General features: G+C 34.6%; 1 protein-coding gene across 2 annotated transcripts in view; it reads left to right on the top strand.

Moving 5' to 3' along the window:
- Positions 1-25,271, top strand: part of INO80 (INO80 complex ATPase subunit) — a 112,589-nt gene that overhangs the window by 6,608 nt on the left and 80,710 nt on the right. For both annotated transcript variants that reach the window (XM_032481482.1, XM_032481481.1), the window contains exons 2-7: positions 14,699-14,884; positions 15,138-15,307; positions 15,398-15,465; positions 17,259-17,429; positions 19,421-19,541; positions 20,605-20,819. In XM_032481482.1, the coding sequence (XP_032337373.1) occupies positions 14,742-14,884; positions 15,138-15,307; positions 15,398-15,465; positions 17,259-17,429; positions 19,421-19,541; positions 20,605-20,819 (888 nt within the window). In that variant the 5' untranslated portion in view covers positions 14,699-14,741. The remainder of the gene's footprint in view (positions 1-14,698; positions 14,885-15,137; positions 15,308-15,397; positions 15,466-17,258; positions 17,430-19,420; positions 19,542-20,604; positions 20,820-25,271) is intronic.

Genomic DNA, 25,271 nt, shown 5'->3' on the forward strand with positions numbered 1-25,271 from the left:
ACAAAATAAGTGTATAGCAGGAGACAGGCTTCTCACTGTTAGAGTGGAAGTTTACAGATAAGCAAGGGGAGGAGGCTTGAATGATCCTTGTGATGGATTAGAGTTGGAGACTCAGTGCAAACCCATGTTTAGCTTAATACAGCTACAGATGGTTGCATATTGAAATATTTATAGAGGTACAAACATGGGTTTATAGACACACAGGTGTATTTCTATGCTCTCTCATCTGAAAAGGTTAAAGGAAACCCAGGAGCACACCTAGTACCCAGATCTTGGTTTCTAACACCATTATCCTATAAAAGGAACTAGAGTTCTTTGGAGTAATGGCTGATTCTAGGACTGGGGCAGGAAATACGCAATATGAGCCTGTAGAATCTTGTAGTGTCAGAAAGTAAAGTAGTGATCCAACAACCACCACCATCAAAGGAGCACAGGGGCCAACTGAAAAAGCTTCCAGTGGCCAAAACTGGAACAATTTGAGCAGCAAAATAAAGTAACATTGGATTATAACCCATAATATAAAATCAATATTTATGAATCTGTATTGGTCTAAATAAATGATTGAATAAATGAATATACTGCTTCAAATACTCCAGTAGTATCACTTTATGCCCTAGGAGCCTCTGGCTTGCTGGAGGTCTTTTGGATAATACTGGAGTAGTTAATTACGTGGGAATTTGGAGTCAGACCTCTTGGATTCCAGTCCTGGCTCTGACACTTCTGGCTGGGTGACCTTGGTGGGGAACCTTAAGCTAACTTTCTTTGTCTGTAAAATAGAGGTAATAGTATTTATGTCATAAAAGGATTAGATAAGTGAAATATATATAAAGTTCATATGTAAATTAAATGTTTGGCACATAGCTCTCAATAGAATATGTGTTTATAGCCTCCTTATTACAGTAGCATTTTATACAACAAAATTAAAAATTTGGATTCCCACTTGGAATTCTTTGATGGAGGTCCCCCCTCCCACCATCCCCAGCCTTCTTGAATAGAGGGGAAAGTGTTTATTGATACCTAGTTGTATGTAAACATACCTGCCTTGTTCAAATTAACTGTATAGGTTATGATGAAGAGAATGAGAGTAATTATATTTGGTGTTAATAAAATCACACAGCTAAGTGACTAAAATATCTAACAATTGAAAAGCAAGATCCATTTCGCATACAATTCAACTCATACTTATTTACAGATCATTTGTCCTTAGGATGAATTCTTTGAACTTTGATTTCTCAGGTTTCCTTTGGAGAACACAGTTCTACACAACTGCTCTGTTACCACCCACACTGCTTAGTGTGTTCACTCCCAATATGAAAACTGACTTTTAGTGTAGGAAAACTAAATAGAAAAGTGGTTTTTGTAATATTGATTGTTTATGGTTGTCTCTTACATTTTAGTCTCAGTAATAATCTCTCACCATCACTTTTGTAATAATAAACAGTTAACTATAAGGAACTGATAACTAAAATTCCCCAGCTCTTTGTGTGAAACCCTGTTTTTCACAAATAACTATCAAGTAAGCTAATGTTAACTTCCCTTTGCTGTGGAATGAATTGAGTTGCTCAAGATTTTTGGTCTGTGAATTCAGTCCTTTAATTTCTCTTTTACATGAGCATTTTTTTCCTCAGCTATCTCATTTCCTGAAAAAGGTGTTTTCATGGATTTAGCTGTGAAAATTGCTGAAGTTACTGATTCTTCTTTAAGAGGGATTTTCAAATTTTTAATTTGATAAATTGTTATTAATTCAGATTGGGTGCTTTTCACTAGAAGACTTATGAAATATGCTAGACACTTCTAATATAGCCTAACTTAAAAACAAATTTTAAAAAAAAAATGAAAGGTGAAAGTGTCTACCTCAGAAAACATTTATTCCCTTTTGGACTTTTTGATTTCTTATTAATGAGGGTTATACTTGTTTGCCCAAATGCTGTGTCCCCCGATAATACAGAACTCCCTGGAGGCAGTTGTGCTTGTAACCTATTGCTTTTATTATTTTGATAAGATGATTTCCCTGCCTTGGTGAAGATACTCTTCTAGGAAGTTGAAATGGTTCTTTCCTAGAAGAAAGCAAATTTGTTGTAATTGATTTTTTTGTTGTTGTTGTTGTCTTGGAAACATTTCATTTGGGTATGATATTTCAATTTCATTAAAAAAGAAAAGTAGGGAAGGGAAAATGTGGGTAAGTGCTTTCTTCTTTCTCACAATATACCTATGAGGTGGCCAAAGTATCTTCTCTTTGCCGTTTTAGAAATTTCTGAAAGGGTCGTCATTTTTTAGCTAGGAGTTCTTCATTCCACTTAAAATGCAGGTGTTATTTTCATCTATGAAACTTTGTGCTTTGGGAAAACTCTGGTCTTATTGAATTGTTCCTGTGTTCTTATGGTAATCCCTTTGTTTGAGCAGGTGGTTTCTCAATGGCTTCCATGTAGAGGGGCTCTGTCAGCCTCTGCTTTTGAGGGCAAAGTCTTTTCCTCCTCCTATTTAATTTTAGTTCATTGCTTGGTACCGTAGTAACTTCTTAGTGAACTGAATGGAAAGTTTAGGTTCAGCTAGAATACTTAAAGAGTGCTTAATGATTTATTTACTTATTAGCCACGAGTAGGGTGACCAAATTTTTTTTTTTTCAGTTTTTGAAAATGGAGGAGATTTTGAAAGTGAGGAGAGAGAGACTTAGTAATTTTGTTTCTGACAACAGGCATAAACTTGAACTGTCTTGGGCAAACCAAGTAGGAGGTAGGGTCACCCTAGTCTTTTTGTTGACATATCATAATAGAGTCTGATGGTGAAGAATTACGACTTTTGAGTCACTGATAATGCATATGAGTTCTAATTCTAACTTGGGCAGGTTATTTGACTTAACTAAAATGAGAATACAGTTTAAATTACTGTGAGGATTAAATGACCTAGTATTATTAAAGCACCGAGGACAGAAAAGCCCCTCATACTAGTGTGCTCTTACCAGTGTTGGGTCCCTTGTCCTCTCCTCTCCTTTCCTCACACCATAACTAGAGGTTTTACTTTGAACTGAGGCTGCCTTTGAAAGCTTTTTTTATGGTTAAGATTATGTGAAACATTTCAGTGAATGCAGAAATGTTTTTCTACTGAGCCATTGAGCGTTTTTTGTTGTTGTTAAAATTATATAATTATGGTAGACAGGAAACGAATGCCTATAGATCTAATTATTCTTAACTCTTTCTTTAAACAATCATGAAAAACTTTTTTCCCTCGTGATTTTTTGCATAATTGCTAAAAGATATTTTAATAGTTTAGATTTAGCAATGAAAGAAGTCACTGGTAACCTCTATTTCAGCTAAATGGAATGATACAAGTAAGTTTTATTGGTTAGAAAAGTATTGATTTAAATGAGAATTTCATTAAGTTTCTTGTCAATATTTATACTGTACAGAATTAGGTATTTTCTTTTGGAACTTGAATTATTTCCCCCTCTGTTGTTTTGACATTTTGCTAATTTAATCCATTTTAATTACTTGTGATTTTTTTTACAAGGAAACTAAAGGAAAGCAGTTTTTGTTGTACTTTGTGCATTAGTACAAGGATCCACGTTGTGAACCAAAGGGAAGTATTCTCGTACTGAGTCTTCGAACTACTTCTGGTATTGCATATGATTCCTTACTTATTGCAAAACAGACAATAAGGTAATGCAGAAAGACCTAGGGCAAAGAACAATCACAATGATAGGTCCAAATAAGAGAACTAAGAGAAAAGGGGATTATTTAGTTTGCCCATTTAAGTATGCTGTTATTGCCTGTGAAGTATTGGAGAGCTAGAGAAGATACTCTTGCTTATTTTGTCACTAACGGATGCTGGTTAAGCACAGCATATGTTATGGGAGCTTTTAGTATTTATGTTACCTGGTACTGGAGGAACACAAAAAGTACTTTAAGGGCCATGGCTAGAGATTGAATCCTGATTTGAGGTGCAGAAGGGAAAGTGGAGTAATTCTGGGTGCCGTTGGAAGCCATCAGACTTCCATGAGAATCCTGGTAAGGTTATAGCATGTGTGTTAGAGGGAATTTGCACCTTTATTTGGTGTGGAGATGCAAAGGGGGCCACTAACCCTAATTGCATGTAATTTGCAATAATGTTTTCTACAGACTGATTTTTTAATACCTTTGCAAACTGATAAAGAGTGAAACCAAGCAAAAAAATGATTAACAGTTTTTTAATGTAGACTTTAATTTTGATGAAGTCAGTTTATCAGTATTTTCTTTTATGGTAGTGTTTCCTGTATCCTGTTTAATAAATGTTTACCTATTCGAAGATCACAAGGATATGTTCCTAGGTGCTTCTTTTAGAAGCTTTATCATTTTAGCTTTTCATATAAGTCTGTGACTCACCTCTCACTTCATTTCTGTGTATGTTATGAGGTGTAGGGGTTTGAAGGTCAATCCCTCTCTTTCCCCCTCCCTTGTATGGATCTCAAGTTGTTCCAGCACCATTTGTTGGAAAAACTTTCCTTTCCCTCTTGGATTGTTTTAATGCCTTTGTCAAAAACAGTGTGACCATGTTAAGTGTGAGTCTCTTTCTGGACTCAGTTTTGTACTGTTGGTTTGTCCATCATGCCAGTGCAGTATCATTTTGATTACTGTAACTTTTAGTAAGTCTTGAAATCAGATAGTGTAAACACCAGCTTTGGTTGTCTTTTCCAAACTTGTTTGGCCTATTCTGGGTTCTTTGTATTTCCATGTAAGTTTTAGACTGAGCTTGTCATTTTCTTAAAAAACACTTCTGAGGTTTGGTTAAGAAATCTGTAGATAAATAAGGGGGAAATATACATGAAGGATGTAATAGTAATGCATATATTTGACAAAAGAATTGTATCTGTAATATATCAAGAATTTCTATAACTCCATAATACAAAGATGAGTATTTTTCAGATGTGGTAAAAAAAACTTTAACACATCTTTCACAAAGGAATTTATACAAATGACCATTAAGCATATGAAAAGGTGCTCAACTTCATCAGTCTTCATCATGCTTATGTTATCAGTAAAGGATGTTTATTTTATCAGGGATGTACAAATTAAAACCACAGTGAGATAGCATTATAACACCAAGTGTTGACAAAGATGGGAAACAACTAGAACTCTTATTCATTGTTGGTGGGAGTGTAAAATGGTAGAATCATTTTGAAAAATTGTTTGATGATTTCTTATAAAGGTAAACATACACCTACCTATAACCTAGCAGTTCTATTCCCAGGAACTTACCCAAAGAGAAATGAAAATGTAAATAAACAACAATAGGTGAATAGATAAACAAATTATGGTTGTATTTATTCTTGAAATGGAATCTGATTCAGCAACAAAAGGAGAGAACTATAGGCACCAATGTGGATGAATCTCAGACATACTGAAAAAAAAAAAAAACAGACACAAAAGTATACATGTAGTATGATTCTTTTTATACGAGTATCTAGTCTTATAATGGTTGAAGGTGAGGACTCAGAAGTCAGATTATCTGGATTCAAATCCACATTCCTTATTAAGTGGTATGACCTTCGGCAAGTTACTTAACATGTATAGGCCTTTGGTTCCTTATCTGTTAAGTGGGATAATAATAGTAACAGTCTCTTTAAACAGAAAATTATTGGGTGGGTTCTGTGTACTAGAAGTATTATACTACTGTTAGAAATTTTTAAGAATCTGCTGTATGAGATTTAAATGTGTAAAGTGTTGCAAATATTTTTCACAATTTATCCTTTACTTTTTAACTGTATTTGTTTTTTTCTGTGTAGAAATGATACATTTTAACATGTTTTATTGAGATATAAATTCCCAATGTATAAAGTTCCCCATTTTAAAGTATATATAATTTTAGTATATTCGTTGGTTTTAAATATATTCACAGAGTTGTAATAATCACCTCAATGTCAGTTTAGAACATTTTTGTTAGCCCAGAAAAAAATCCCTGCTTAATAGCAGTCACTCTGCCCCCTGTGCCCCATCTACCCCTGTTGCAGCCCACTGTCCCACACAACCACTGATCTATTTTTTGTTTCTATGGAGTTGCCTTTTCTGGATATCTCATATAATTGTAATCATACAGTATGAGGCCTTTGTTGACTAGCTTGTATACTTGGCATAATGTTTCCAAGGTTCATCTATGTTACACCACCTGTTAGTATCCTACCCCTTTCTGTTGCAAATAATATTTCATTGTATGGATATACCACGTTTTATTTAACCACTCATTGGTTCATGGACATTTGCATTGTTTCTACCTTTTGGCTATTGTGAATATTTTGCTATGAAGATTCATGTCTAATTTGTTTTCTGGACATGTATTTTCACTTCTCTTGGGTATATCTAGAAGTGGAATTACTGAGTCATATGGTAACTCTATGTTTAACCTTTTGAGAAACTACCAGACTTCCAGAATGGCTGCACTGTTTTACATTTCCCACCAGCAGTGTATGAGGGTTCCATTTTTTGTACATTCTAGTCAACACTTGTTATTATCTGTCTTTTTTATTATTATAATCTTAGTGGGTTTTCTTGTGGTTTTGATTTGTATTCCCCTTAAGGCTAATGATAAAGTGTGTTTTCATGTGCTTCTTAGCCGTTGATATTTCCCCTTGAGAGAATTACCTATTTACATCTTTTGCCCATTTTTAAATTGTTACTTGTCTTTTTGTTATTGTATTTCAAGAGCTTTTATCAGTTCCTTATCAGATATGTGATTTGCAATTTCTTGATAGTATCATTTACAGCACTAAAGATAATTTTGATTAAGTCCAGTTTATCTATTTTTCCTTTTGTTGCTTTTGCTGTTGGTATATTGTATGAGAAATCGTTACCTCATCCAAGGTCATGAAGATTTACCCTTACGTTTTCTTCTAAGAGTTTTAAGGTTTTAACTCTTAAATTTAGGTCTGTGATCTCTTTTAATTTTTGTGTATAGTGTAAGGAAGAGTTCCAGCTTCACTCTTTTGCATGTGACTGTCTAGTTGTCACAGCACTATTTGTTGAAAAGGCTGTTTTTTCCCCATTGAATTATCTTGATACCCTTGTTGGAAATTAATTGACTCTAAATGTGAGGCTTTATTTCTGGCCTCTCAATTGTTCCATTGATCTGTATGTCTAGTCTTATGTCAGTACCGCATATTTTAATAACTTATGCAGCTATCTAGTAAGTTTTGAAATTGGAAGTATGAGTTCTCCAACTTTGTTCTTCAGTTTCAGGATTGCTTTGGCTCATCTAGGTCCCTTGCATTTCCATATGAATTTTAGAATCAGCTTGTCTATTTCTGCAAAAAAAAAAAAGGCAGCTTAGATTTTGATAGAAATTACATTTAATCTGTAATGCCATGTTAAAAATGTTAAATCATTTGACCCATTAACCATGGGATGTCTTTTTATTTAGTTATTTAATTTTTTTCAACAATGCCTTGTTTTTAGTATATAATTCTTTCAGTTCTTTAGTTAAGTATTTTGTTCTTTTTGATGCTATTGTAAATGGAATTATTTTATTTTTATTTTTGTTTTTACTTTTGAGATGGGGAGGTAATTAGGTTTATTTATTCATTTTATTTTTAATGGAGGCTCTAGGGATCGAACCTAGGACCCAGTGCATGCCATGTACATACTCTACTACTGAGTTATACCCTCTCCCTGGAATTATTTTCTTAATTTCATTTTTTAGATTTTTCCTTGCTAGTGTGTAGAAATATAATAGATTTTTGTTTATTAGTCTTGTATCCTGCAAGGTTACTGAGCTTGTTTATTAGTTCTAGTCATTTTTAATGCATTCGTTAGGACTATCTATCTGTATACAAGATCATGTCATCTACAAATAGAGATAGTTTTACTTCTTTCTCTCCAATCTGGATGCCTTCCCTCCGTCCCTCCCTTCCTTCCTTTTTTTAATTGCCCTGGCTAGAACTTTCAGTACAATTTTGAGTAGAGATCGTGAAAACAGACAACCACGTCTTGTTCCTGATCTTAAGGGGAATAGCATCCTGTCTTTTGCTATTAGGTAATAATGTTAGCTGTGAGCTTTTTTAGGTGTCATTTATCAGGTTGAGGGAGTTCCCTTATATTCCTAGTTCGTCGAGTGTTTTTATTTTGAAGTGGTATTGGATTTTGTTGAATTATTTTTCTGTTTCTGTTGAGATAATCAAGTAGATTTTATGCTTTGTTCTGTTGATGTGGCATAGTACATTCATTGATTTGCTGATAATACACCAACCTTGCATTCCTAGGATAAATTACATACTTAGTAATGGCGTATAATTCTTTTCATGTGTTGCTGGATTCAGTTGTTAATACAATTGACCCTTGAACTGCATGGGTCCACTTATGCGTGGTTTGTTTTTTCAATAAATACTGCACCAGCTATTGTTGATTCAATTCAGGAATACAGAACTGTGCATACGGAGGGCTGACTGTAAAGTTGTATATGGATTTTCTACTGCAAGGAAGGTCAGTGCCCCAAGCCCCCATGTTGTTCAAGGGTCAGCTGTATTTTGTCTAGGATTTTTTGTGTCTGCATTGAAAGGGATATTAGTCTATATAGTTATCCCTCAGTATCCTGTGGGGGATTGGTTCTAGGACCCCTTGCAGATACCAAAATTTGTGGAAGCTCAAGTCCCTTATATAAAACTATATAGTTAGCCCTCCATATCTGTGGGATCTGCATCTGTGAATACGAAGGACTGATTGTAGTTTTCTTGTGATGTCTTTGCCTGGTTTTGAAATCATGCTAATGTTGATCTCATAGAATGAGGTGGTAAGTGTTCTTTCCCCTTCTATTATTTGGAAGGATTTGTGAAGGATTGATATTAATTCTACTTTAAATGTTTGGTAAAATTCACCAGTAGAGCTGTTTGGCCTGGGATTTCTTTGTAGGGAATTGGAAGCACTAAAATTTAGATGATCATATGCATCAGACTTTTCATTTTCTGTTCACTTGATCATACATGCATAAAAAAGGATCCAAATCCTAACCTGCTATTTTCTCATTCAGAGATACAGATACTTGTAACTAATTCCTCATGTAACCTTTTAACATGGTCTAACACTCATAAGTAATAATTTTTTCCTAATCTCCCATGGCACTTTATCTATACATCTCTTAAGTGACTTTCCATGTGTGCTTTTTAGTGGTTATTTATGTTTGAGCCTTATATTCTCTATTAAACTAAATTCTGTGAAGGAAATACCTTTTTGTACATTACACTTAGAGTTCAGCAATTGAGTGGTTGAGTGAATGAAATGTTATGCTAATATTCATGTGTAGATAGCATCTCACTTCTTTTTTGTTCTTATTTCCATCTTTTAAAATATTATGGAGTTTGTTTATTTGGCCTGATTCTGTTATTTGTGCCATAGCCCTGCAAATTATAAATAACCTGTGGCTCTGATTCTGTAGATCACATTCAGTCATAATAGGTTTGGGCTACAGATTGTCTGATTGTATAAGGGAGCAGAGGTGGAAATCTAGTTATTTTATTCCCTCAATGTTTTTGTCTTTTATGAGACTACAGCCCATAATGTGCTGCAGGCTGTCTTTAGTCATTTAAATACTTTAAAGCTATAGGTGTTCTCAAAAGACCCGTACCTTTATTCAGCCTTTTCTGAACTAGTATTGGCAAATTTAGTATTTACTGCTTAAAGGCAGATGCAATTAAAAGATGTCTGACTAAATCAGTGATTCTCAATCTGGTCTTCTCTGAGGTATTTCGATGGGTATTTTGTCAAAGAATGGTCAAATAAGTTTGGAATTCCTCTTGGAGACAGACTCAGAGCATATTAGCATATTGAAGACCAAAGTATCTTAAGTCTGACTTAAATGCTTAAGTATTTTTACTATTAATGGACACTTGCTAACATCGTGAGCTAGGCCTCAGAGAAGCAAACTTTGTGAAGTGGTTTCCTAAATGATTGGTATGAAACCATTTTGGGGCAGCATTTATAAAGAGAAATCAGAAGTAAAAATAGAGTTAAGTATGGGAAGGCTAATTATGTAGGTCTTAGGACAAATACTTAATGGTCATAATTGTAATTATAGTATTTTATGAGGTGATCATTATATAAAATGTTCTTACTGTTGCTTTTAGGAAAAATGATTAAAACTCACTCCCTTCCCTTAAAAAACTTTTTTAGGAACCAAATCAAACTAAAAACTGTTACACTAGGCTGCTATTTGAACAGTGCCTCTTAGCTCATCTCCATCCAGAGATAAGGTGTCTTTCCCTCCTAGTAGATACCTTTTTCAGGCTTTTCATTTGGGGGAAGATGGAAATCCTATCCTCAGCTAAGAATTGGCAATTGATGGAAGTGTCCTTCAGATTCTTGTCTAGAAGTAACACTTTGATCTGTCACTTCTACAAATTTATCTAAGCTTGCTTGAGAGACAAATTTTATTTATGGAGGATTCCCTGAAAGATACTCAGTTATGCATTCTCCTGTCCTTGTTCAGCAAGGATGGATAATGAATGATTGAACTCATTCTGCTTAAGTTTGTTACCCGATTTTGTTCTTTTGATTTGTCTTATTTATACTTTTGTCCCCAAATCATGTATCCAGGATAGGAATAGAGGCCTATGGTCATTGATTGCAGATTGTCTTTGTATAGAAAGTAATGTTAGAAATTGAGTTTCGTGGCCTTAACACTTAGGACTATGCTTTAAAAAGCAGATTAATAAGGTCATTTGTAAATATCAGAACTGAATAGATTCATAAAATAGGGACTCTTTGCCCAAATAGTTTATAGTTTAGTAAGGAAGCTAAGGTGTGCATGTATACGTAAGTAGACCATAAGATTGTATAAGTGCCGTGCTTTCTGTAAATAACCATTTAGAGGTTCAGAGAAGAGAATAGTCTTAGCTAATAATAATCTAAACCTGTTTCCTTGAACAGGGTATTTCATTTTGTCTTTGAAGGATTTAATATCCACTTGGTAAGACTTTTCTTATAGAGATATTATTCATGGGGTAAGGGCAAGACTGCATCCATAAGGCATAGCAGTAATTAGAGAGTACAAAGCAGTCAGTCCAGGATCACATACTGACACAGATAGGGAAGTCTAATATATGTGAGCATGATTTGAAAGCAAACACTTTACCACTGATAACAGACGCTAATCAGGGGAACTGAAGGATGATCACAGTCCAGTTGCGGGATAACCAGGATTAAGGAGCCAGAGTTCAGGATATGGACCAGGACAATCAGTGGTGAATTGCTTTGGCAGCATATATTAATAGTTCTTCCATTCTTTGAAATGGCAGTGAGCCTGTAGTTAGATGGATTTTAAGGAGCTCTTCACTTGAAGATTGGGATGGATCTGACAGGAAATTAAGAGACATTTTTAAGGATATTCTTAATTTGTATATAGTATAGAGAAATAGTAAAAGATTAAATTGGAAAAGTAACTTGAAGCCAGATGATAAAGGTCTTTGAATTTCAAGTTGAGGAATTTAGACTTCATTGAATTTTGGAAAGCTTTTGAGGGATAGCAACATAATTAGAGTGATGTTTTGGGAATACTGATCTGGCAGTAGCTGTGAAGATGGATTAGAGTGAGAACCTGGAGATGGGAAGCCAGATTAAGAAGCAGTAGTCTGGGTATGTAAGTACATGTGAATGTACTTACTGAACTGTACACTTAAAAATGATTAAAATGGTAAATTTTATGTTATATATATTTTACTACAATAAAAATCTAACGAAACACTTCAAATATATTCCTTGACTCTTCAGCTCTCATCATAGGACTTCTTCTCATGGAGATATGTCAAGAACTTTATGCTTGTAGCACTTCCTTCTTTTAGCCTTGTGGAAGTAAGAGAGTGGTATTTCATGGTTGCTGTTTCAGCTGCCAGTGGTGATGTGCTACAGAGGTAATTCTGGGAAAATCAGACTAGAGGATTGATGTGTTATTGGTGTCACAAGGGGGCACGTATTGAGCATTGTTAAGACCACAGAAGTAACTATGTTCTTTCCTGGACAGATTGGTTTTGACATCATGTTATTGTATAGCCCAGTTACTTGAGAAATTATTTTTGAAAATAGTTCTTTTTAATCACCTAGTATTTCACTGGAGGCACACCTTCATACCCCCTTAATTAGGACCATTTTCATTGTCAGCCAAAATAAATAGAGCATGAGATCAGTTATTTTGTAATAAAACCTTATGAGGGAGCCAAGCAGCATATTATATACTTGAATTTATATGTATGTATATCGAGATGAATTATGTGTATTCTCTAAGAATACATTTAATTTTGCTTTATTTTTAAAACCAAGTTTCTTTGAAATCTTCTGGAATGGGTACATGTTGGGTCTCATTTTGAAAAGTAGAACTTATTGAAGTCTTCTATAAAAAGCCTTTTATTAAAAAGTATTTTATAAATACTTTTATAAAAAGTATTTAAAGTATTTTTAATGTTCTTTTTTATCTAACTGTGTTACCAAGACTGATATTTTATATACGGTGGAATTCACCTCATTTAAATGTACAATTCAGTAATTTTTAGCAAATTTATAGAATTGTGCAACCATCACTACAGTGTGGGTTTAGAACATTTCCAACTCCCCTAAAAAAGATCTCTAGTATCCATTTATAGTCACTCCTCCTTTGCACCCACAGCAAACCACTAATCTGCTTTGTGTCTCTATAGATTTCCTTTTCTGCATATTTTAGATAAATGGGATTTTACAATATGTGGTCTTTCATATCTGGCTTCTGTTAAGTAACATTCCATTTTGAGGTTCCTTCATGTTATTGCATGTATCAATTTTTTATTCCTTTTTTTGCTGAATAGTAGTCCATTGTGTAGACATACCACATTTTGTTTATCCATTCACCAGTTGGTAGACATTTAGATTGTTTCACTTGTTGACGATTATGAATAATGCTGCTGTGAACATTCACATAAGAGACTTCGGGTGGTGGACATGTTTTTATTTCTCTTGAGTAGGTGAGTAGGAGTGGAAGTGATAGGTCATATGGTAACTTTATATTCAAATTTTTAAGAAATTGCCAAACTGTTTTCTGTAGTGAAAATATTTTACATTTTCACCAGCAGTGTATGATGGTTTGTTTCTCCACATTATCCCCAACGATTATTACTATCTTTTTTATTGTAGCCATTCTAGTGGGTGTAAAGTGGTATCTTGCTCTAATTTTAATTTGCATTTTTTGATGTTGAGCATCTCCATGTGTTTATTGGCCATTTGTATATCTTTTGTAAAATGTCTGTTCAAAGTCTTTTGTCTGTTTTTTGGTTATCTTCTGAATGCAGACATTTTAAATTTTGATGGTCTGATTTATCAGATTTTAAAAAATGGATTATGCTTTTGATGTCATATCTAAAGACTTTTTGCTTTACTGAAAGTCAAGAAGATTTTCTTGTTTTCTTGTAGAAGTTTTATAGAGTTTGGGGTTTTACACCTGGGTCTCTGATCCATTTTGAGTTAATTTTTGTGCATGGTAGGAGGTAAGGGTTTAAATTCATCTTTTTGTATGTGGATATCCAATTGTCCAGCACAATTTTTTTGAAAAGACTATGCTTTCCCCGTTGAAATTGCCTTGGCACCTTCACTGAAAATTAATTGACTATGTAAGAGTTTATTTCTGGATTTTTCAGGTCTGTTCCATTGGTCTGTATAGTTATCCTTATGCCAGTACCACACCGTCTTGATTACTGTAGCTTTATAATATGTTTTATAATATATTTTAAAATGAGGAAGTGTAAGTCACTCAGCCCTGTCTTTTTCAAAATTATTTTGGCCAGTCTACTTCCTTTGTGTTTCCTTTTAAATTTAAGAATCACCTTGTCAATTTCTAGGAGAAAAAGAGAAAAGAAGAAGCCTGCTGGGGTTTTGATAGGGATTATGTTGAATCTATAGCTCTATTGGAGAATTTTTAACATTCCCTTTAGGAGAAAGATTATATTGAGAAACTTCAAAAAATATATAGTAAAAAGAGAGGACAACTTACGATAAATATGTTATGGTTTCCTTTAAAGCTTATACCTTAATTTATTAGATTATGAACTTTTACAAGATAATCTATTTATTGAGTACTCATTGTATGTCAGATGGTGGGCTCATTGCTCTGTGTCGTCCCATTATTTCATCCTGGCTTAACCCCTTAATTCTTTAAAGATATCAAGTTGTAAAGTGGAAAGATGTTGAAAGACAGTTGAGGGGAAGGTTGTTATATTGTTTCCTAGTGAAAAAGACATTCTGACTCTAACATTGTCCTTAACAACATAAGATAGTAAAGAGAATGCTCAGGTTTCTCTCCCTCACTTTTATTTTCTTTGCTCCAGTTTTCTAAATTTTTATACTTCATGGCATGTTTATAAGGAATTGTAAAAATACTCTGCAGTATATCTATTCCAATGTAAATGGACTACCTCACCTATATGTATGAATGTAAATACAAAATGAAAAAGGGAAGCAGCTGTTTTGAAGGTGATACTGAGAACAAGTGCTCCTCTGTGAGATGTACAGCCGTGAACTTGTGGCATAGATTTGGATAGTTGTGAAAGAGAATTGGGTATAAATTTTAAAGTACTATTTCAGAAAAGTGTCATGAATTTTGTTTGCAACATATTCTCTTCTTGTGTTCTAGAAGGTCTGATTTCTCTTCTTATTGATAGCAGGCAGGCAAGATAAGGGGAGAATGAATACCATTTTATCTTTCACTACTTACCTCCATTCTTCAGCCGTGTAGTCGGAGACCCTTGTGCATGAAGATAGATTTGTTCTATGGCCTCGGAGTTGGGTGCCGGGGACGATGGCGGCTGCACCGAGCTGGCAAAGCCCCTCTATCTTCAGTACCTGGAGAGGGCCCTCCGGTTGGACCATTTCCTGCGACAAACATCAGCCATCTTCAACAGGAATATTTCTAGGTATGCTATTCCATCTTCCCAATGTTTGGCCACATTTCTGATTCTATCACCCCTGTAAATTTTCGGGTTACAGTATTTTATGGGTTTTGGGATGTTTGGGTTTTTTTTTTTCCTTTCCTCTTTCTTTCAAATAAGACAGTCAATTTATTCAGAGAATCAGTTTCTTCTGTGAAGTGTTCAGTCTACTAACCATAAATTACAATATTTTGCTGGGTTAGCTGTTATTGTGGATTCACCATTCTTCAATTTATAGTGATGAAAGTGAAGATGGACTGGATGACAATAATCCTTTATTGCCCCAGTCTGGGGATCCCTTGATACAAGTTAAAGAAGAACCTCCAAATTCATTGCTTGGTGAAACTTCTGGAGCAAGCAGTTCTGGAATGTTAAACACATACTCGGTGAATGGAGTTCTACAGTCAGGTCAGTTTGATATAAGATCCCTCTTTGGACTGTCAGTTCTCTTGGGGCAGTTGTCCTTTTATTTTTTATTTTTTGTGTTTCTTTACACAGAGTCGAAGTCTGACAAAGGGAATTTATATAACTTCTCTAAATTGAAGAAAAGCAGAAAGTGGCTAAAGGTAAGAGACAAAGCAAAATGTTTATAATTCACATAACCTACTAAAATTACAAATAGAAGAGAAAGTTATTGACTTATGGCTCATTAGCAGAGATTTTCCTAGATGTGAGTCTTTTATTCTGGGTGTAGTTTTTTGAAGAGATTACAAAGAAAAATCTAGAGGACTCAATGAAGTTCATTTTGGCAAACAGTTCTGATAATGAAGCACTGTGCTGAGTATATATATCAGATAAGATCCTTTCCCTCACTGGCTTATAATCAGGGTCATTAATCTATTTTTTACTAGTCACTGAGTAGTACATTCATTCAATTATTGATTGAGTGCATCTTGCCTTGGGAGATAGTATCATAGATACACAGGATTCCTGCCTTGAAGATTTTACATTCTAATGGAGGGAGGCAGGGAATAAGCCTGTAAATAAATAAATAAGTAAATACATACATTCATACACCCAGTTTCTTTAAAGAGGTAACATTTCAGCTGATTGCTGAATGATCAGAGAAAGAACTCTGTGAAGATTTAACATAAGAGCATTTCAGTCAGAATGAACAATTGCAAAAGTCCTGAGAAAGGAAGAACTCAGTATGCAGGAGAAAGAGGTTAGTATAGCTAGAGCACAGTAAATGAGAGGATGGTAGAAACTGAGGTTAGAGAGCCTGATTGTGTCAGGCCTGATACATCATGTTAAGGAATTTGTATTTTACTCTAGTTACAGTGGTAGGCAGTTGGAGTATTTATAAAGAAGGGAGTGATATAATCTCATTTACACTCTTACAAGATTACTATCATTAGCTGGACTTAAGGATAGCATTTCTTCTGTTGAAACTAATTATTTCTCTATTTCATATTTTTCTTGTGAAGAGCTCAAAGTAATTTAAAAATACTCTTTAATTTTTATCACTAGGCCCTTCAAAAGACTCATTTGGAAAGGCCTGATTTGCTTTATGTTAGTGAGGTGTTAAGCTGTTGGGTATGCAGTAACCTTTATGCGTAGCCATCACATTTAAGAAAATTGAGGTGTAATTCAGATGTCATAGAATCTACCCTTGTAAAATATGTAATGTAGTAATTTTTAGTACATTCATAAAGTTTGTGCAGCCATCACCAATATCTAATTCCAGAACATTTTCATCACTCTGGAAAGAAACTCCACTCATTAACAGCCACCCATTCTCTACCCTCCCCAACCCCTGGCAACCTGTAATCTGTTTTCTTTTTCTATGGATTTGCCTATTCTGGACAGTTTGTATAAATGGAAACATAAAATGTGGTCTTTTATGTCTGGCTTCTTATAATGTTTTCAAGGTTCTTTATGTTGTGGCACATATTGGTACTATTTCCTTTTCATGGCTGAATAATATTTTGTTATCAGGATAATACCTCATTTTGTTTATCCATTTATCAGTTAATGGATTTTTGGGTTGTTTGTCCTTTTTCAGCTATTACAACTTGCTTTCTGTATTCCTTTAAACCCTGTAGTAGTTTTTTAGGCTTTGTTTAGTTTTTTTGCCTGGATATTTGACATTTAGTCAAACTATCTTGTGTAGTATATATACTAAGTAAAATCTAGCCTTGTTGCTGTTTACAGCATTTCCCTTGTTTTAGTGCTCTTTGATTTGTACCACTAGGTTTAATTGGTATTTGTTTTCCAGTTGAAGTAATAGTATAAGGGAAACTGAAATGACTGTTCTCTAACTGTTTCTGTCATTGTTTTTGGATCTGAAAGAAATTCTTGGAGTATAAAAGGAATTGCTTTGTAGCAGAGGTTCCATTTCTATTTCCTCTTTTTTCAGAGCATTCTGCTAAGTGATGAGTCCAGTGAGGCAGATTCTCAGAGTGAAGACGATGATGACGATGACGATGAAGATGAAGAACTCAATCTCAGCAGAGAAGAACTGCATAATATGTTGCGGCTGCACAAATATAAGAAACTTCACCAGAATAAGTATAGTAAAGACAAGGAGGTAAGAGGTTTCAGGAGAAATCTCAGATCTTCATGCTGAGTATTTATTCTCTGGTTTATATTCATTGAAAATATATCATTTTAATTTTATATTTAGATGGTGGTGGTTCTAATAGGTTTATTGAAATATATTTCACGTAACAAAAATATTCAGCCTTTTAAAGTGCACAATTCAGTTGTTTTTAGTATATTCATAGAGTTTGTAAATATTATCACTATCAAATTCCAGAACATTTTCTCACCCCCAAAAGAAACCCCACTCCTCTTAGCTCTTGCCTCATCCTCTTCATTCCCTTCAGCCCCAGGCAGCCATCAGACACACAAATGGAACAACATGGACCTTTGTGTCCTCTTCTCTCACTTAGTATGTTTTCCAGTTCATACATGTTTTAGCATGTATTAGTGACCATTCCTTTTTATTACCAAATAATACTCCATTGTGTGGGCATACTGCATTTTATTTATCCATGCATCAGTTAATGAACTAATTGGATTGCTTCTACTTTTGGGGTTTTATGAATTATAGCTACAAATAGTGAATTGTTTTACTTTTTGGCCCTTATGAATAATACTGCTATGATTTGTGTACAAGTTTTTGGTGTGGACTTCTGTTTTTATTTCTCTTGGATATATACCCAGGAGAAGAATCACTGGGTCATATGGTAACACTATGCTTACCCTTTGAGGGAACTGCCAGGCTATTTTCCAAAGCAGCTGCACTATTTTAAATTCTAGTGGTTGCTTTTTAATGCAGTTGGTCTTTGGAAGTGTTCTTATCTTGGAAAAACTCCCTTTCTTCCCATACTAACTCTAGATTGATGATAGTTGAAGTGGCAACTATTTGAATGCTGTTACCAAAGTCTTCTGATTTTTGTCAGTAGTGTGGCACTTTGTACACAATGAGCAATAGAATATTTGAAGACCTAAAAACTTTCCAGCAAATAGTTAAGGTCCAAAGTTAGTTCAAAAGGTTTTGAATATGTTTAAGGTTATAAACCTATACAAGTGATAAACACACCTTTTTGACTTTTTTGATTTAGACAAAAATTTCCTTCTTAAAATATGATGCTAAGGCATTTGGTGCTCAAAATATTTGGTCTTTTTTTAATTGAAGGAAAACACACATGGGAAAGTCCACAGATTTTAAGTACACAGCTTGATGAATGCTTTTAACAGAAGACCTTGTAATAGTTCTCCATGTCACTCTACTATCCTAGTTTTGGTTCTTGGACAAATCATTTGGCTGTAATCCAGGAAAGAGATTTAATACTGAACTACCTAATTTTATTTATGTTCATATTTACCCGTTTGTAATATGTGAGACAAAATTTGAGCTTTGGAGGTCAATTTAAATGATATGTTTGAAAAGATTAACTAATTCCTGGACAGACAAAAATAGATTGTTCGTATGTTAGAATTCTGGCAACAAAGACTAGGTCATATGGTAACACTATGCTTACCCTTTGGGGGAACTACCAGGCTATTTTCCAGGCTATTTAGTGGCAGGTGAAGAGAGAAGACCTGAGAGATTGGAAATTTGGGATGGATGGGGACTGTTGAAACCAAAAATATAAGACTAAGAGCCAAGAAAGCAGGCATCAGAAACCTTAGTAAATCTGAGGACCTATTGGTTTTAGAATTATGGTTTATTTCTTATTGATGAGTTCCAGAGGAGACCTTCTGCTGTGACATATATACAATGACAAAGTAAATATCCTGATAGAGATTTAGAATCATGAAGGGATATTTTTATTTGTTTTTAAATTTCCAACAACCTTGCCATGTGCATAGCTGATGAACCCATTTTGTTTTGAAGTTAAGGAAATAATTCAGTTTGATATACTAAATCTTTATTGATCTCTTTGTGGGAATACTGTATTTAGGACCTATGGTTTTTCTCTGGCTCAGCTTTCTTTAGTAAAGATGATTTGAAGACTATGCTATAGAACAAAGACAGGCCATTGTAAGCATCATTATCTTTGCCTGCTTCAGTTGCAGCAATACCAATACTACAGTGCAGGCCTGCTCTCCACTTATGACCCTTTCTATGAACAACAACGGCACCTTCTTGGACCCAAAAAAAAGAAATTCAAGGAGGAAAAGAAACTTAAAGGTGAGCATATTGACCTGTCTTCTACCTTTACTTGTTCTTAGTTTCAGGGTTGTGTGTGGTACATTTAGACTTTGAATATAATTCATGTGGTAGAAATTTTCTTTATCTGAAAACTAGTCTGCCTTATCTGATTACTAGACCTAAGTGTTATTAACCTTAATTTGTATTTGGTTTATGATCTTTTCTAAAATTATAAAGACTTAAGAACTATAGATTCCCAGTCAGAGGTTTAAGCCAATTCGTTTGTTCCTTTTTTCTTATATATACTCTCCAAATACTGAAAATGTTCTGGGACAGGAAGAAGTTGGTTATGCACAGGGAAATATGAAGAGTAACCTAAAGTATTTGAAATAGGTTATAATTGTTGCAGTATGTAGTGATTTAAAATAGATCACTTCCTCATTATCTTCTGTAGTGTTTGTTTGCATGTTTGCCAGGAAATATCTTTTCCTCTTTTACTGAGCTCCAAGAAGCTTCTCTTAAAAGGCTTGAACTCTACTCAGAAACACTCTTTTCAGCCTTCTTCCCTTCTTAATTCCACATCCTCCTTGTTTATCTCTAGTTTCTCGTCTTTCCACCATCCTCCTCAGACTAGGTTTTTGTTTCATGTATGATTTTCTCTTCAGAGGTCTTAGTGTTGTATCAGTTAATGCATTTCTTTCTTTCTCTCTTATTTCTCTTTAGTCACTTTACAGTGCCACCAAGGAGAAACATTTCCTTCCTTTATTGAGTTCCTGGTTTCCTTCCTTTTGATATTTACTTGAGCTCATGATACCTCATAAGCTTCTTTTCCTATTGTTAAGAGTCAAAAATTCAGTTCTTAGGTTCTCTTCTATTTCTCTTTCATGTAAACAGAGGGAGTATCCAGTGTTCTTCTCCAAAGTAGTGTGATCTTCCTTTTGGAATATTCATGGAGCAGAAATGAGAAAGGGATAAACGTTCCCACTCTCAGGTGGAATGAGGAAAGAACCTTGAATTTTCTTACAAGTGATGAGATTATTTTGTGGCTATCTCCTGTGGTAGGGAAGAAATGCAACCTCCTAAGAGTCTGTTTCCTTTGCAGCTAAGTTGAAAAAAGTGAAGAAAAAAAGGCGAAGAGATGAAGAACTTTCCTCTGAAGAATCCCCTCGTCGCCACCACCACCAGACCAAAGTCTTTGCCAAATTCTCTCATGATGCACCTCCTCCTGGCACCAAGAAGAAGCACTTATCCATTGAGCAGCTTAATGCTCGTCGAAGGAAAGTATGGCTCAGCATTGTGAAAAAGGAACTACCAAAGGTAAGTGAGTACCTCCGGATAGGAGGTGAAAGAATGATTTCTCTGCCTGCCCTCCAAAGACAAGCTGTGAGAGCTAGATACTTTCACAGCATTCAGAATGAAAACTAATCTGTTGGAATTAAGAGAATCCTGAATAGTACCCTCTCCAGTTAACTTCTTTTCTAGAATTTGATCCAAATTCACAAGATAATTAATTGTTGGCCAAGAAAAAAAACCCAGAAACTTCTTTGAGGAAGGAATATTGTTTTCTTACATACAGCAATAGAGACTTGACAGCAAACTGATAAGGTGATAACAGAGAAAATTAAAATACGATGGTGGAGATGTGTTTCTTAAAGAATTCATAGAATGTGATTGAATGATCACAGGCATTAGAAGAAAATGTGAATGATTTAAGAAAAACGTGTATAAGCATTCTTTTTGGTCTTCTAATTTGTTTGGTTTTGATAACATTTTATTTTGATATACTAATTTCAAACTTAAAAGTTGCAGGAATAATACAAAGAATGTCCATATATCCTTCCGTAGATTCACCAGTAGTTTGTGTTTTATCAGATTAATTGCCTCATTATAAATTGAGTATCATCTCAATAGAAATATGGACAGGAAGATATTTTATGAATTTAGAAAAGATGATTCTAAACTCAATATGAAAAAAGTCAATATGCAAGAATTGCTAGGGAAACAGTAAAAAAGTCTTCCAAACATTAAAATATACTATAAAATTTCTACAATTAAAACAGTTTGGTACTGACACATGAATAGGCAAAGAGACCAGCAGAAAAGACTAGAGCACTTTTTAATGAGTGGTGCTGGAACAACTAGATAGCCATTCTGAAAAAGATAAAATTAGATCTGTATCTCATATTCTCCAAATGGATTGGGGATCTCATTGTAGAAAAATGTAACCATACAAATATTAGAGTAAAATGATTGCATTTCTGTTTAACCTTTGGGTAGTAAAAGCGTTTGTAACTGTAACTCAACATTCCAGATGCAATAAAAGAAAATACTGGTAAGTTTGACCACATAAAAATACATTTTTTGCATGACAAAAGACAACTGGGAGAAATTATTTACATTGAATACTATGATCAAAGGGCTGTTGTCTCTAATATAGAAAGAACTCTTAAAAATTGAGGGATAAATTATCACAAATTCAGTAGGCAAATGGGAAAATGTCATGAATATACAGTTAGCAAAGAAAGATATAAAAGTGGCTCTCAAATATATTAAGAAGGTTCAAAGTACCTGGTAATTGAAGTAATACAAATTAAAATAACACTTAGACACCATTTGTCATCTATCACACTGGCAAAAATTAAACATAAATGACAACACGTTTTGTTAAGGAGGCTCTGGGGAAACAGGTGCTTTCATACATTACTGCTTAGGAATACAAATTAGAACTGTGCTGGGGGGAAAGTTGGTAAGACCTAGCAAACTAAAAATACACTTACCTTTCAAATCGGCACTTCCACTTCTAGGAATCTACCATAAAGCTAAACCAACAATACAAAAATACATGGAACCAAAGTTATTCATTACAGCATTATTTGCAATTGCAAAGTAATAGAAACAACTTAAATGTCCATATATGGGGCTTGAATTAAATGATGGTGGGATCTATCAAGTGGATCAGGATGTTGCTGTTAAAAAATGGGGCAGACCTCTCTGAACTGACACGGAGTAATTTCTAGGGCATACTGTTAAGTGAAAGAGGCAAAAAACACAAAAAAAGTAAACATACCCTTTATGTAAGCACAAAGGAAATACAGGAAAATGCAGAAATATCTGCTCATGGGGGAAGGTATAGCTCGGTGGTAGAGTGCATGCCTAGCATGCAGAAGGTCCTGGGTTCAATCCCTAGTACCTCCACCAGAAGTAGTAAACAGGTAAACCTAATTACCTCCCCCTACAAAACGAAGCAAAACAAATATCTGCTCATTCATACAAAAGAAATTCCAGAAGGCTAAACCAGAAATTGAAGTGATTGATTTCTTATAGAGGGCAGGTAGGAAATAGGTAGAAAGAAAGAAATGGGAATGGGGTAGCAATGATGAGGAGGAGGAAGGAGTCTTTGAATACGTTTTGCATAGGGCTGACTTTTAGAACCATAGTAATATTTCACATATTTCTGACATACCACCAAAATGAAAATATTAAACCAACCGGGATATTGGTGGAGAGGGAGGCTGAGGGGATGTGTGGGCAAAAGGGAATAGAAAACAGAAACAAATGAACTTAATTAGAAATGAGTAACATAGTCAAGTTGCAGGGAGTGGGGAAGGAAGAACTTACTGAAGCAACTGAGGAAAACCAGTATTTTGACTGGATATATAAGGCTAAAGACCAAAAGAACTAAACATAAATACCATGATTGACACAGTAAAAGTGTTTCTCATGGGGGTATGTGTTAACAATTTTGAAACTACTTTATGTGTATTCTAAGACTGAACAAATAAATGTATTGTAGATGAGAACCAGTTTCTCACTGCTGAAGAAAAAGTCTAAGTAAGGGGAAAGGGGAAAGCTAAAATGAAGACTCAAAATTTGATTGTAATCAGAGGTATCAGGACAAAGTTAGAATAATTTGAGCAACAAAATAAATAATAATAATACTGGATTTTAATTCATAGAATAAAAAGTATTTATGTGAGTCCATACTGTTATAATAGTTGAATAAACAAATAAATGAGGTGTAGAAGGAACAACTCTTTCTTACAGTATGAACTGCAAGTGTAGAAGGAAAGACAGAAATAGAGAATATCCTTATGCAAAACAAACCCAGTAGTAATAGTAGTTGCAGACTAGATCCATTTATGAACGCTAAAATTAGAGGGCAAAAGTTAGAGGAGAGACAGAATCTGCATAGACTCAAAACTGTCAGAGAGTGCACCTTAACCAAATGATCAAGGTAAACATCACTAGTATAAATTTTGACACCATGAACTCCTTAATGTGACTCCCTGAGAAGATCACATCATTAACACATCATTTCTATGATATTCTTGCCAAAATCATAATGTCATTCCAATCATCAGAAAACCACATTTTACAGAATAACTCTTCAAAAGTGTCAAGGATGTGAAAAAGAAAGATTGAAGAAATGTTACATACAGGAAGAGATTAAGGAGAAGAGCAACTAAATGAATGTGTTGTGAGATCTTGTATAAGATCCTGAAATAATAAAAGGACATTAGTGGAAAAGTTGACATTCAGATGAGGCCTATAATTTAGTTAATACTTTATTGGTGTTAATTTCTGTTCTTTAAGAGTTGTACTGTGGTTATTTAAGTTGCTAAAATTAGAGAAAGCAGGGGTGGAGAGTTGTAAGGGAACTCTGTTATTTTTTGCACCTTTTCTATAGCTCTAAAATTAGTTCAGTTTCCTCACACCATATACAAAAATAAACTCAAAATGGATTAAAGACCTACATGTAAGATCTAAAACCATGAAACTCCTGGAAGAAAACACAGGTAGAACACTCTGACATAAATTGTAGCAATATTTCTTTGGATCTGTCTCCTAAAGCCGAAGGAATCAAAAAAACAACTGGAACTTAATTAAACTCAAAAGCTTTTGTACAACAAAAGAAAACCATCAACAAAACGAAAAGACAACCTACAGGAAGGGAGAAGATATTTGCAAATGATATGACCAGCAAGGGGTTAATATCCAGAATTTGTAAGAACAGCTCATACAACTCAATATCAAAAAGGCAAAACAACCAACCCAATCAAAAAATGGGCAGAAGACCTGAATAGACTTCTTTCCAAAGAAGACATTTATGTGGCAAATCACATGAAAGTTACTCAAATCGCTGATTATATTAGCTCAGTGGCTGCCCCAGTTCACATTCCCACCAATGGTGTACCAGGGTGCCGTTTTTTCCATAATCCTCTCCAACATTTGTTATTTGTGATCCTTTTGATAACAGCCATTCTGACAGGTCTGAGGTGATCATCTCTTTTTGTTTTGATTTGCATTTTTCTGGTGATGGAAAAAGGGGAAAACTTGCTTAATATCTGGCAAAGAGGCTTCAGATAATGCCCTTCTGATGATACGGAATTCAATAGGAATATTTGAGATTCTTTAAAGTGGCAGTAGCTGCTTAAGAATTAGAGAAAGTCTTAGATAAGAGGCCTAGAAATTCCTTTAAGCAGACAGCCTCGGGTGGGAATATTATAGAAATGGCTTTCAGGCCCTTTGTATGACTTTGAACTCACTGTTACTTTAGAGTTAGGAGGAGAGCTCTTTAATAGAAAGCGACTCAGCTCTGCCTCTTCTGTGTCTTCTCCCACATAAATGGACCATCCTGGAAAATCAGGTTTCTTTATTGAGGCTTTTTTTTTTTTAAAATGAAGTGGAAGACATAATAAGCAGCTCAAGACTGGGTTGTGGACTGCTAAATCATCTTCTGTTAGGTCTGCCTTGGAATTTTTGTTGAAG

Source organism: Camelus ferus, chromosome 6, assembly GCF_009834535.1.
Source record: "Camelus ferus isolate YT-003-E chromosome 6, BCGSAC_Cfer_1.0, whole genome shotgun sequence".
NCBI classification, from domain to species: Eukaryota; Metazoa; Chordata; class Mammalia; order Artiodactyla; family Camelidae; genus Camelus; species Camelus ferus.